The sequence below is a fragment of the Rhinoraja longicauda genome, chromosome 2, assembly GCF_053455715.1.
Source record: "Rhinoraja longicauda isolate Sanriku21f chromosome 2, sRhiLon1.1, whole genome shotgun sequence".
Classification (NCBI taxonomy): domain Eukaryota; kingdom Metazoa; phylum Chordata; class Chondrichthyes; order Rajiformes; family Arhynchobatidae; genus Rhinoraja; species Rhinoraja longicauda.
In genome coordinates, this window is record NC_135954.1 from 6148388 (window position 1) to 6162820 (window position 14433).

Here is a 14433-nt window from a genome sequence, read left to right on the forward strand (position 1 = left end):
CGTCGTTAGATAGCGAAGATGGTCAACAAAAATTGAAGCAGGATCTTAATCGGTTGGGCAGGTGGGCTGAGGAATGGTTACTGGCGTTTAAGGAAGATAAGTACGAGGGAAGTCAAACCAGGGCAGGACCTTCACAGTGAAAGGCAGGGCTCTGGGGAGTGTTGTCGAGCAGAGAGATCTGGGAGTGCAGGTACATACAGTGTCCTCCATAATGTTTGGGACAAAGATCCATCATTTATTTATTTGCCTCTGTACTCCACAATTTGAGAGTTGTAATAGAAAAAAAACTCATGTGGTTAAAGTGCACATTGTCAGATTTTATTAAAGGCCATATTTATACATTTTGGTTTCACTATGTAGAAATTACAGCTGTGTTTATACATAGTCCCCCCCCCATTTCAGGGCACCATAATGTTTGGGACACATGGCTTCACAGGTGTTTGTAATTGCTCAGGTGTGTTTAAATGCATCCTTACTGCAGGTATAAGAGAGCTCTCAGCACCTAGTCTTTCCTCCAGTCTTTCCATCACCTTTGGAAACTTTTATTGCTGTTTATCAACACGAGGACCAAAGTTGTGCCAATGAAAGTCAAAGAAACTATTATGAGACTCAGAAACAAGAATAAAACTGTTAGAGACATCAGCCAAACCTTAGGCTTAGCAAAATCAACTGTTTGGAACATCATTATGAAGAAAGAGAGCACTGGAGAAGGAATGGGTGATGAAGGGTCTCGACCTGAAACATCACCCGTTCCTTCTCTCCAGAGATGCTGCCTATTCTGCTGAGTTACTCTAGCATTTTGTGTCTAAAACAGTTGGAGGTTCCTGTTCACGAATACTACTGGATCTTTTCAGTTAATACGTAGTTATTTGAGAGTCTCTGCATGTTCATTTCAGACACTAAGATTTGTTTCCCTCTGCCACAAGAGCCTTTTTGAAGTGAAGAATGAGTGTACTACTTGGTCGTCATAGTATCTATCTTAAAGCTATGCATCATTAAACAGCTTCAAATGATTTATAGATTCAAAAAACTCTATCAAGTAAAACAAAATGTTCTGCTGTAGAACTTTATGGTTTTTCCTATAGCGCTCCACCACCGATTTTCCGGCACCCCTGGTCCCAGAGCCTTGCTGGATTATCCGTTTTGCCGGACCATTAGAGGTCATGGTCTCCGAGAGTACTCCAACAGCACCTGGAACGTTCCGCCTAGGCCACATAGGGGTCGAGATACCGGCCCGCAAAGTCGGCCTCGGGAGTCGGCTACGGGAACGGATCTGCCGGCTCCGGCCGGGCCAGAGTACCAGAGCTCCGGCCGCAGGGGGAAAATTCGACCCGCCGATCGGCCGCGGAAGTCCAGTTGAGATTGGCCGCCTCACCTGGTCTAGGCGCCACATTTTCGTGGGAACCTCTGGGGGGGGATTTCAAGTGCGCTCTCGTTATTTTGTCTGGATTAAAAGAGGTGCCGGATCACCAGTTACCAGGAAACCGGCGGTAGACCTGTAGCAACTTAACCTGACTTGGAATCAGATAAATACCTCATTAAACAAGCACCTTTTTTGCAGGTGGTACATTTATAAAATAAAACAATACTTTTCATTAGCATTTATTTGATGTGCAGGGAGCTGCAATCAGATTGTAACAGGAGAAACGTGCAGGTTTGTAGGTTAATTGGCTTCATTAAACCGACCCAAGTGTGTCGGATAGAACCAGTGTACAAGGTGATTGTTGGTCGGTGCGGACTCGGCCAAAGGGCCTGTTTTCACGATGTATTTCTAAACTAAACCAAACCAAGGATCTGCAGATCACAATGTATTAAAAAAGAACTGCAGATGATGGTTTATCCCAAAGATAGACACAAAATGCTGGGGTAACTAAGTTAAGTCAGGCAACACCCCTGGAGAAAATGAATGGGTGACGTTTTGGGTCAGGACCCTTCAGTCTGAAGAAGCATGTGGAATGTCACCTTCAGAGAAGGTGCCTGACCTGCTGAGTTACTCCAACATTGTGTCCATGATTGCAATAGGAAATAGTTACAGGAATTGATAAAGCAAGATAACTCCTTAGAACAAAGATAAATATCTAGAAATTGATATCTGTCAATGGTTTAGAACATTTTCAGTAAAGTGTAATATTCAGCTCTTCAACGTGTAAATGTAGCACAATCTTATCAGTGGGGGTGCAGTTTAATTTCTAGACCCATAGAGATTGTTTATGCTGCATGTCCTCACATTTAACTGTCCTGTTGAGTTAGGGAGTACTCACCAGCATGGAGTTTGTACTGTGTGGGTTTTTTCCGGGTGCTCTGGTTTCCACCCACACTCCAAAGACGTACTGGTTTGTCGGTTAATCGGCTTCAGTAAAATTGTAAATTATTCCTAGTATGTAGGATAGTGCTAGTGTATGGGGTGATCGCTGGTCGGCGCGGACTCGGTGGGCCGAATGGCCTGTTTCCGCGCTGTATCTCTTTAATAGGCTTATCTTTAGGCTTGTATACACTGGAATTTAGAAGGATGAGAGGAGATCTTTTCGAAACATATAAGATTATTAAGGGGTTGGACACGTTAGAGGCAGGAAACATGTTCCCAATGTTGGGGGAGTCCAGAACAAGGGGCCACAGTTTAAGAATAAGGGGTAGGCAATTTAGAACTGAGATGAGGAAAAGCTTTTTCAGTCAGAGAGTTGTGAATCTGTGGAATTCTGCCTCAGAAGGCAGTGGAGGCCAATTCTCTGAATGCATTCAAGAGAGAGCTAGATAGAGCTCTTAAGGATAGCGGAGTCATGGGGTATGGGGAGAAGGCAGGAACGGGGTACTGATTGAGAATGATCAGCCATGATCACATTGAATGGCGGTGCTGGCTCGAAGGGCCGAATGGCCTCCTCCTGCACCTCTATTGTCTATTGTCTAATAAATGTAAAGGCAGAAGTGGTAAGAATGTATGCACTCTGAATGTCTCATCATGATACCAGCTCTTGGTTTGCACCGAAGATGTACAAAAAATGCTGGAGTAACTCAGAGGGTCAGGCAGCATCTCTGGAGAAAAGGAATAGGAGATGTTTCGGGTCGAGACCCTTCTTCAGATTCAGCATCTGCAGTTCCTTCCTGCAGCTCTTGGTTTGCGCATTCAAGTTTGTATTCGTGAAAATTAGGAATTGGATTCAAATTGTAACAGTTAAGGTACAGTGAAATTTGAATTCCCATACAGCCATACTAAGTGAAAAACAACAAGACACAACCACATAAAAATGAACATAAACATCCATCACAGTGGATTCCACATTCCTCACTATGATGGAAGGCAATAAAGTTCAACCTTCTTCCTCTTTGTTCTCCCACGGTCAGGGCAGTCAAACCATCCGCAGTCGGGGCGATCAAAGCCCCCGCAGCCGACGATCGAAGCCCCCGTCAGGGCGGTTGAAATTCTCCCTCCACAGCTGGAGCTCCCGAGTCGGCCTCTTCTTATCAGAGGCCGCGCGCGGGCTTCATGATGTTAAAGTCCACAGGCTCTGCGGTTGGAGCTTTGATCCCCGGCAAAGGGACCACTAGCTCCGCAATGTTAAAGTTCTGCAGAATCCCGCGGCTTGGAGCACCGGGTCGGTCTCCAGGAAAGGCCGCCAGCTCCATGATGTTAGGCCGCAGTGGGGACGGAGATACGATACGGGAAAAAAATCTCATCTCCGTCGAGGTAAGAGATTGAAAAAAGTTTCCCCCAACCACCCCCCACCACATAAAACAAACCAAGGAACACTCAAACATACTTTTTAACACATACTAAAAATAGCAAAAAGAAGAAAGGACAGACAGACTGTTGGCGAGGCAGCCACTGCTGGTGGCGCCACCCAGTGTTCCAGGTTAGCCTGTTCATGGTGATGGCAGAGACACCTTTCACAATGATGTGGACGAGATATTGTTAGATATGATTCTGTTGTTCACTGCGCATGATCAGCAATATTCTCTGCATTTCCTCTCCACACCAGGTCCCCCTTTGTTCTCGGCAGCCCCTCCACACCTGGTCCCCCTTTGTTCTCGGCAGCCCCTCCACACCTGGTCCCCCTTTGTTCTCGGCAGCCCCTCCACGCCCGGTCCCCCTTTGTTCTCGCCGGGCCCCTGTTGGGTTGCTTTCGGCAGCCCGCCAATCGTTTGGTTCTTTGGCTAATCCCAGGAGATCTTGTTGAATAACGTTTTTATTAATTTGAGTTTCCTTGGCTATCATTTGCCATTGCTTCCTTCTGCACAGACCCAGCAAACTTGGGTAGAATTCAACCATCAAACATAGGTGGTGCCCACTGTGGCATCTGGGAGATCCTTAGCTAACATATCATTCACCAATACTACAGATACTATGCAGATTCCCCATTAGCAGTTTTTTTTTAAAGTCACAGAGTGCTGGAGTAACTCAGTGGGTCAGGCAGCATCTTTAGCGAACATGGATAGTGATGTTTTGAGTCGAGACTCTACAGATGAATGAGTTCAGTACATTCGAACATCTAATTACTAATCAGTCTGGATGAGTGACGTTTCGGGTAGGAACCCTTTTTCTGACTAGTCATAACTATTCATTACCGGTTTCCTCTAGCACTCCAAAGACGTGCAGGTTTGTAGGTTAATTGGCTTTGTTAATTGTAAATTGTCCCTGGTGCCTAGGATAGGGCTAGTGTATGGGGAACGCTGGTTGGCATGGACTTGGTGGGTTGAAGGGCTTGTTCCCACGCTGTATCTCTAAACTAAACTGAGCTAGAAGCCTGCTGACTGAAGAAGTGAAGCAAACTCGCTGACTTATTTTCTTTTCAGAGAACTATTGAGTTTATTCAAAACATTTTTCTTTTTCTTTTGGGTGCTAAGGGAGAATGGGGGATATGTTTAGTTTAGAGATACAGCGCGGAAACCGGCCAACCGGGTCCACGCCGACCAGCGATCCCCGCACATTAGCACTATCCTACACACGCTAGGGACAATTTTGACATTTACCAAGCCAATTAACCTACAAACCTGTACGTCTTTGGACAGACAGGTCCATGACCAAGTGATTATGACCATGTGATTGACCAAGAAAGTAGACTGAAGAGTGTCAAGCGTGTTTTAGTGTCATATGTTCCGAAACGGAACAATGAAATTCTTCCTTGGAGCAGCAGTGCACCAGGTTTTTAAACGTTGCACTCAGTATATAACACAACTGCAAAGGACCTTCATGGCTACCTGCAGTTTTGACTGTGAAATGGTGCCAAAACAAGGTGATTATTGCAAATAATAACCCAAGTAACCCTTGCTTTCTCTCTCTCTCCAAACCTCCCCCTTCCCAGTTCTCCGACCAGTCACTGTATCCTCATCTATTGTATCCGCTGTTCCAGGTGTGGACTCCTTTAGAAACATAGAAAATAGGTGCAGGAATAGGCCATTCGGCCCTTCGAGCCTGCACCGCCATTCAATATGATCATGGCTGATCATCCAACTCAGTATCCTGTACCTGCCTTCTCTCCATACCCCCTGATCCCTTTAGCCACAAGGGCCACATCTAACTCCCTCTTAAATATAGCCAATGAACTGGCCTCAACTACCCTCAGTGGCAGAGAATTCCACAGATTCACCACTCTCTGTGTGAAAAAAAACGTTCTCATCTTGGTCCTAAAAGACTTCCCCCTTATCCTTAAACTATGACCCCTTGTTCTGGACTTCCCCAACATCGGGAACAATCTTCCTGCATCTAGCCTGTCCAACCCCTTAAGAATTTTGTGTTTCTATAAGATCCCCCCTCAATCTTCTAAATTCCAGCGAGTACAAGCCAAGTCTATCCAGTCTTTCTCCATATGAAAGTCTATCCAGTCTTTCTTCATATGAAAGTCTATCCAGTCTTTCTTCATATGAAAGACTGGATAGACTCGGCTATATATATCGACTATATATCGGCGAGACCAAGCGCAGGCTCGGCGATTGTTTTGCTGAACACCTCCGCTCAGTCCGCCTAAACCTACCTGATCTCCCAGTTGCTAAACACTTTAACTCCCCCCTCCCATTCCCACACTGACCTTTCTGTCCTGGGCCTCCTCCAGTGTCAGAGTGAGGCCCAATGCAAATTGGAGGAACAGCATCTCATATTTTGCTTGGTCAGCTTGCACCCCAGCGATATGAACATTGACTTCTCTAACTTCAAGTAACTCTTGCTTTCCCTCTCTCTCCATCCCTCCCCCTTCCCAGTTCTCCGACCAATCTTACTGTCTCCGGCTAGCATAAGATTAAGCTGAGATCAATCTTCTCTGTCCAGCATTCATTCATGGGAACAGCTAAATGTGTTATGTAGTTATGGATATTTACCAACAGTATTACAACTGTGTTGATCATACCTATCATTTTTCACTGTTAGTTATAAAGACTTAAATTCGATCATTTTGAGGATGCAAGGGACATGAGTCATATCCTTTACCAAGCATCAAATAATCTGTTCATAAATTCTGCCTGCCTGTGAGTTTCCGCTTATTTATGACAACAACTATTTTTTTTCGATTAATGAAACTACTATCACACCATAACATAATACCAAATAGTTGAAGTGGATTCCGGTTAATCACAGTGACCTGTGATAGTGATCCTTCTCCATGGATTGTCACCTTGTCGTGGTGGAGAAGCTCGTGTGGTCCTGAGATCCTGAGAGCGATGCCGTCTGGAGCTACGCTCCTGGTAGGGTCACTCATGGCGGTAAGGTCGAGGGGGAGGTCCCTGACAAAGAGCGATCCAACCAAGACCTCAACGGTGGAACAGGCGGAGGATGATGGCTGACTTTAGTGGAGCGTCACAACGGCTGGGAAGGCAGAAAAGGGTCCCCGGTCGTCTTGGACCCCATGCCACTGGATCCTGACCCAGATCTGTCAAGGACCGTGTGGTGGCTGTCTGTGCACCAGTCTCTCCACGTTAAACAAAGTCACGCACAGGTGTCCTCCATGGAGAGGACAGTCATACTCGCTTCGAGTGACCGCCGATGATGATGAGTGAGCTTTACATTACCATTTGAGAGAAAAGTGAAGCCATCTTGGAACACTAGCATGGAGAGAGAACACTGTCAATGAAAAAATGAGGATGGTCTAGTACTTGAAGGAAGCAGGCTGGTCGGAAGTATTCAAGCTATCTGAGGGAAATGATGAGCTTACGATGCATATTGGATGATAACCTAAAATCAAAATTGACGTAAGAAGTTATAGAGGGACTATAGAAAGCATTTTATCGGGACGCATTACAGCTTGGTTTGGGAACAGCTCCATCCAAGACCACAAGAAATTGCAGCGAATTGTGGACAAAGCCCAGGCCATCACACAAACCAACCTCCCTTCTATTGAGTTCATTTATACCTCACGCTGCCTCGGCAAGGCCAGCAGCATAATCAAGGACGAGTCGCATCCTGGCCACTCCCTCTTCCCCCCTCTCCCATCAGGCAAAAGGTGTAGAAGTGTGAATACACACACCTCCAGATTCAGGGACAGTTTCTTCCCAGCTGTTATCAGGCAACTGAACCATCCTACCACAACCAGAGAGCAGTGCTGAACGACTATCTACTTCATTGATGACCTTCGGGTTATCCTTGATTGGACTTTGCTGACTTTACCTTGCACTAAAGGTTATTCCCTTATCATGTATCTGTACACTGTAAATGGCTTGATTGTAATCATGTATTGTCTTTCTGCTGACTGGACAGCATGCAACAAAAGCTTTTCATTGTACCTCAGTACACATGACAATAAACTAAACCGAACTGACAATGATGTAAGGGTAGAAATTTGTAAAATAGTGATAAATATTTTGAGTTGTAGCTAAGAACCTCTGTCTGAAAAAGGGTCCCGACCCAAAATGTCACCTATCCTTTTTCTTCAGAGATGCTGCCTAACTCCAGCACTTTGTGTCTACCTTTGGTATAAACCAGCATCTGCAGTTGCTTGTTTCTGCAATCGTGCACTGGAAGAAGGTGAAAGAGAGATGAAAAGTGGAACAAAATGTTCCACATATCTTATTAAAAGATGCAATTAATACTGCATCGACCCTTATGCTTTTAATTTGGATGCTAGAACTGGACATAAAACAGATGTTTTTTTGTGAAAGAATAAGGTTCGATGCAAAGTCTTGTGCCCAAAATAGGGGAATTAAGAACCAGAGAACATTGTTTTCAGGGGAAAGATTTAATAGGAACCAGAGGGGCAGCTTTCTAACACAAAGGGTGTATGGAACAGGCTGCCAAAAGAGGTTGTGGAGGAAAGAACTACAACAATATTTAAGGGACGTTTGACAGATACATGAATAGGACAGAATTAGAGGGATTTGGGCCAAATGCAGGCAGGTGGGAGTTGTGTAGATGGGGCTTCTTGGTCAGCATGGGCAAGTTACACCGTGCCACTCCTGCGAAAGTTTAAAGTTAATTAAATTGGTGCATGAAAAATGCCGTTTGTTAAGTAAAGTGACTGTAATGATGGTGTGGCAAATTGGATTAGTAAATATGCAGATGATACTAAGATAGGTGGAGTAGTTGATAGTGAGGTAGATTTTCAAAGTCTACAGAGAGACTTGGGCCTTTTGGAAGGGTGGGCTGAAAGATGGCAGATGGAGTTTAATGCTGATAAGTGTGAGGTGCTGCATTTTGGTAGGACAAATCAAAATAGGACGTACAGGGTAAATGGTAGGGAATTGAGGAATGCAGTGGAACAGAGGGATCTGGGAATAACTGTGCATTGTTCCCTGAAGGTGGAATCTCATGTGGATAGGGTGGTGAAGAAGGCGTTTGGTATGCTTGCCTTTATAAATCAGAGCATCGAGTATAGAAGTTGGGATGTAATGTTGAAATTGTACAGGGCATTGGTGAGGCCGAATCTGGAGTATGGTGTGCAGTTCTGGTCGCCAAATTATAGGAAGGATGTCGACAAAATGGAGAGGGTACAGAGGAGATTTACTAGAATGTTGCCTGGGTTTCAGCACTTAGGCTACAGAGAGAGGTTGAACAGGTTGGGTCTTTATTCTTTGGAGCGTAGAAGGTTGAGGGGGGACTTGATAGAGGTTTTTAAAATTTTGAGAGGGACGGACAGAGTTGACGTGGGTAGGCTTTTCCCTTTGAGAGTGGGGAAGATTCCAACAAGGGGACATAGCTTCAGAATTGAGGGACAAAGGTTTAGGGGTAACATGAGGGGGAACTTCTTTACTCAGAGGGTTGTGGCTGTATGGAATGGGCTTCCGGTGGAAGTGGTGGAGGCTGGCTCGATTTTATTATTTAAGAGTAAATTGGATAGGTATATGGATAGGAGGGGATTGGAGGGTTATGGTCTGAGTGCAGGTAGATGAGACTAGGTCAGGGAGAATGGTCGGCGTGGACTGGTAGGGCCGGACAGGCCTGTTTCCATGCTGTAGTTGTTATATGTTATATGTTATATGTAATACACACTACACTAAGTTTTATTAATCATTGCCGATTTTAGTTTAGTTTAGAGATACAGCTCGGAAACAAGTCCTTCAGCCCAACGAGCCCGCACCAACCAGCGATCCGCGCACATGGACACTACCCTACACACAATATGAACAATTTATTTTACATTTATACCAAGCCAATTAACCTACAAACCTGTACGTCTTTGGAGTGTGGGAGGAAACCTAAGATCTCGGAGAAAACCCATGCAGGTCACGGGGAGAACGTACAAACTCCGTACAGACAAGCACTCGTGGCCAGGATCGAACCCGGGTCTCTGGAGCTGTAAGGCAGTATTTCTACCGCTACGCCACCATGCCTATACTCAAGGACAGTTTATTATTGTTATTTTTAAAGTGAGAGCATTGTTTTTCCATCTCTTGCAGCTCAGTTGGAAGAAGACTTTGAAGAGCTGGAGGGACACTTGCTGTATTTGGAAGATATCTGTGAACAGTGTGACATTGAGCATTATAAGCAACTACAAACTGTGCAGCTGGAGAACTACAAGAAACAAAAGAGGTAAGGGTTTATAACAATTGATCTCCCATTTCTCTACTCTGCTGGTATTTTAACCAACTCACGTGGGTAAAAAGAATGAAGGAAGACAAACATTTGAAGGTCTCAATGGTTACGCACCTTGGTTATAATGTGATTTAAAAACAGAAAATGCTGCAAATGCACTCCTCCGACAGCATTGGTGAGTGGATGAAGATAGACACAAAGTGCTGGAGTAACTCAGCGAGTCGAGCTGCATCTCTGGGGAACATAGTCATAGAGTCAGAGTCATGCAGCATGGCCACAGGCCCTTCGGCCCAACTTGACAATACCGACCAAGATGCCCCATCTACACTAGTCCCACCTGCCTCCATTTGGCCCATGGCCTTCTAAAACATTCCTATCCCTGTACCTGTCCAAAATTTATTTAAAATGTTCTGACAGTACCTGGCAATTACCTTCTATGGCAGCTGGTCCCATACACCCACCAAACGTGTGGAAAATCCACCATCGTGTGGAAAAAGTTATCCCTCAGGTTCCTATTAAATCCTCCCCTCACCTTAAACCAATGTCCTCTGGTTCTTGATTCCCCTCGTCTGGGTAAAAGGCCCTGTGCATCTACCCTATCTATTCCCCTCATGATCTTATGCACCTCTATAAGATCATCCCTCATCCTCCTGCGCTCCATTAAATAAAGGTCTAGCCTGCTCAACCTCTCCCTACAGCTCAGGCAATAGACAATAGGAGTAGGCCATTCGGCTCTTCGAGCCAGAACCACCATTCTATGTGATCATGGCTGATCATTCTCAATCAGTACCCCATTCTTTCCTTCTCCCCATACCCCCTTCAAGTCCAAGGGAGGCCAGGTGGGGGGACAGCGAGAACTTTGGGCGACCCAACTTTGGGCCGCCAAGAATGAAGAGGGACCCAGCGGGGGGGGAGGCCCCGAGAACTAAGTGGGGAACCGACGGGGGGGGGGGCACCGAGAACGAAGAGAGGATCCGGTTGGCCGCCTGTGGCCAAGTGCGGCTCAGGCCTGGCTTGCCGCTGCAAGAAGATAAGACTGAGAACTTTTGAAACTTTGTTGGCGCTAGAAACGTGGTGACACTTTGTGTACTGCCGAGGTGAGGTCTGCTGTATTGATTTTACCCAGTTTGAATGCAAAAACAAAGCATTCAACTGTACCTAGGAACATGTAACAATAAAGTATAATTGAAACACGCTGCCAGAGGATATTGTTAAGGCAGGGACTATCCCAACTTTTGAGAAACAGTTAGACCTTGTCATGGATAGGACATGATTAGAGGGATATGGGCCAAACCCAGGCAGGTGGGACTAGTGTAGATGGCATGTTGGCCGGTGTGGGCAAATTGGGCCAAAGGGCCTGTTTCCACACTGTATCACTCTATGACTCTGACTCTATAATCATTTAACAAGGTAACAATCGGTAATAATCGGTAATAACGGACACCATTCCCACCTCCCCCCACCCTCAGGGTCCATTATAATGAGGGTTATCTGTATCATAATTGTAGGTAATTAAATTCTACACTATAGGAATTCTAAAAGACATGGATTAACATTTATTTTCTTCCTTGATAGGAAAAACATTGAAGCTTTGAAAGGTAGGCTCTATTTATATTTTACAATTTTGCTTTTGAAGCTTGTCATGATGCTAGGAAACCTATAGCCATGGATTCTTAGCACATCACATTAAATATCGCCTGTGTCAGAAGGTGCCTATTGAAGTCAAACTACTATTGAACAGAAGAGCACTCACCTTTTTCCCACATCGTAGTCTATTATCTTTCTCATTCTCTCGTCTGTTTTTAGAAATGATAATCTTGTAGAGCATTTGCTTACTTTGCTATGTAAATGTATCTCAGTCACGTATGTAAAGTGTGAACAGCTGAGTGCTCATTGCCAATTCCACGCTAGTAACAGTTTATAATCTTGAAAATAATGTTTTTGTAGGCAATTTTCTTACCTAGCAATGTAATGTATCTAAGTCATGTATGTAAAAAGTAAACAGCTGGTGTGGTATGGTACTATATTTGTCACATGTACCGAGGTACAGTGAAATTAATTTTTGTATACAGTTCAATACAATTATCACTATACATAAGCACTTAGATACATCTTAGATAAGCATCTCAGATACAGTACAAGTGTGGTTTAGTTTAGTTTTTCAGCGCGGAAACAGGCCTTTCGGCCTACCGAGTCCGCAACAACCAGCGATCCCCGCACATTAACACAAGCCTACATATTCAAGAAACAATTAACATTTATGCCAAGTATACAAACCCAAGCCAATTAACCTACAAACTTATACGTCTTTGGAGTGTGGGAGGAAACCGAAGATCTCGGAGAAAACCCACGCAGTCACGGGAGAACGTACAAACTCCGTACAGACAGCACCCGTAATTGGGATTGAACCCGGGTCTCTGGCGCTGCAAGCGCTGTGAGGAAGCAACTCTACCGCTGTGCCGCCGAAGCATAGCAGTAGTATACCGAGACAGTATACAGAGTCACAAGTTTGGCGCCATTTCCCAGTTCAAATAATTGTAAGTGCAGGGTTCTTGGACTGACCATGAAGGCCCGTTGTCATGACGACGTTGCAGGGTCGGCCTGACCAAGCATAGCCTTGGTTCTCTCCACCGCTGTAGGCCGTGTCCGGTCCACATGCTCGGCCTCTGGGAGCGGCGCCTGGTCCAGCCGAGCCCCAGGCTGCTGCAGGGCCTCCAGCGGCCCACTCCCCTGACGAGGTCGTGCACTCCCTCCCGTAGCCGGTCTGCCTACCGGCCCTCTAGGGGCTGAAAGCTCATTGCTGATTCCTGTGATACCATGCTAACAGTTTATAATCCAGAAGAAAATGTTCTTGTTGGTCACTTTCTTACCTAACAATGCAATGTATATGTAAAGCGAATAGCTGAAGATTCATTGCCGATTCCTATGATACCACACAAGTAACAGTTTATAATCCTGAATAAAATGTTTTAGCTTTATTTAATTTTAGTTTTAGAGATGCAGCGCGGAAACAGGCCCTTCGGCCCACCGAGTCTGTGCCGACTCGGTGCCGACCACATACAGTGATCGCTGGGACCAATCTAGGAGATTGTTCAACGAACAAAGATTCATCTGCTCCTTATATACAGACTTTCCTTTTGATGTTTTATTTATTTCTCTTAACAATAATTTTGCTAGTGGTGGGTGTCAGCCTTTCTAGTAGCGAAAGCTTCCACCCTTTTAGAGAAGGTATGTACAATAACTAATACATATTCCTTCCCTTCTTCTTTTGATAATTGTATAAAATCTGTCTAGTTGTTCCTAAGGTTCCTCTCCCTTCATCACGAGTATCGCGCGTGTGCACTCTCTTTCCCTGTGTTGTACTTGTGACATACTGCACATCCTGCGCAGTATCGTGCTGTGGTGGAAGAAAATCCCAGTCATCCCCCCTTTGCTCACATGACTTTGCCCGTGAGCAACAGCTGCTCAATAGGGGAGCATCTGTTTAGGGGCAATTTCCTTAGTAAATCGCCTGGATTCTAAAATAAATCATAAGATTGTAAAAGGAAGAGTAAATGATAAAGGGCCTCATGGAAGCACTGTTGGCTACCTTATCAGCCATATCATTACCTCTTGAGACCATATCTGTAGCTCGTGTATGGGCGGCACACTTTATCACAGCTATTTATTCTGCTTTGTAGAGCTTGTAGAAGGGTATCAACAAAAAGGGCCGTTACCGATGGTTCCTGCAGAAGCGAGGTAACCCCTCATGCCCACTAACGCATGTTTCTCCTGCCACTATAACACTATTTAATTTCACCCACTGGGGCTGAAGACCAGCCCAATCTGGCAGGATTTTAACCAGTATTTGATCTCCATTGTTTGGCATTTTAATTTCAATACTTTCTTTTTCCAAATCATTGATCCTCTACCGATCAATTACTTCATTTTTTAATTTGTGCAATGTTTTTCCCGATGCGTCCGCAATCTCTTTCCCTTCCATTACAAACCTCTGCTCCTCTGATTATCTCATCTACTGGTAGGTTCAGAGCTTGTCCTGTTATCAGTTCAAAAGGTGTTAACCCTGTCTCTCTAGCTTGGGTTGCTCTGAACTATCAGAATGGCTGGGAATACCTTAACCCATTCCGGTCCAGCCTGGGTCAAGGCTTTACTTAGACTCTTTGGTGTCCAGGAGAGAAGGAATGGGTGGCGTTTCGGGTCGAGACACATGTTGCCTGACCCGCTGAGTTACTCCAGCATTTTGTGTCTACCTTCGATTTAAACCAGCATCTGCAGTTCTTTCCTGCACTCTTTAGTATCCTGTTCATTCACTCCACTCTGCGGGTGTCATTCATTAACCCTGTGGGTGGTGGGGGATGTGAAATCACTCTTTAGCTACTTACAAGGCAGAAGCCTCCTTCACCACCTTCCCTGAGAAACATGTTCCCTGATCAGAGTCTATCAGAAGAGGGACCCCCCATCTAAATATTATCTCTTTGACTCCA

General features: G+C 45.1%; 1 protein-coding gene across 1 annotated transcript in view; it reads left to right on the forward strand.

Moving 5' to 3' along the window:
• dtnbp1a (dystrobrevin binding protein 1a) overlaps positions 1-14433 on the forward strand; it is a 144533-nt gene that overhangs the window by 64511 nt on the left and 65589 nt on the right. Inside the window, exons 6-7 of the mRNA XM_078414534.1 lie at positions 9814-9946; positions 11525-11547. Of these exons, the coding sequence (XP_078270660.1) occupies positions 9814-9946; positions 11525-11547 (156 nt within the window). The remainder of the gene's footprint in view (positions 1-9813; positions 9947-11524; positions 11548-14433) is intronic.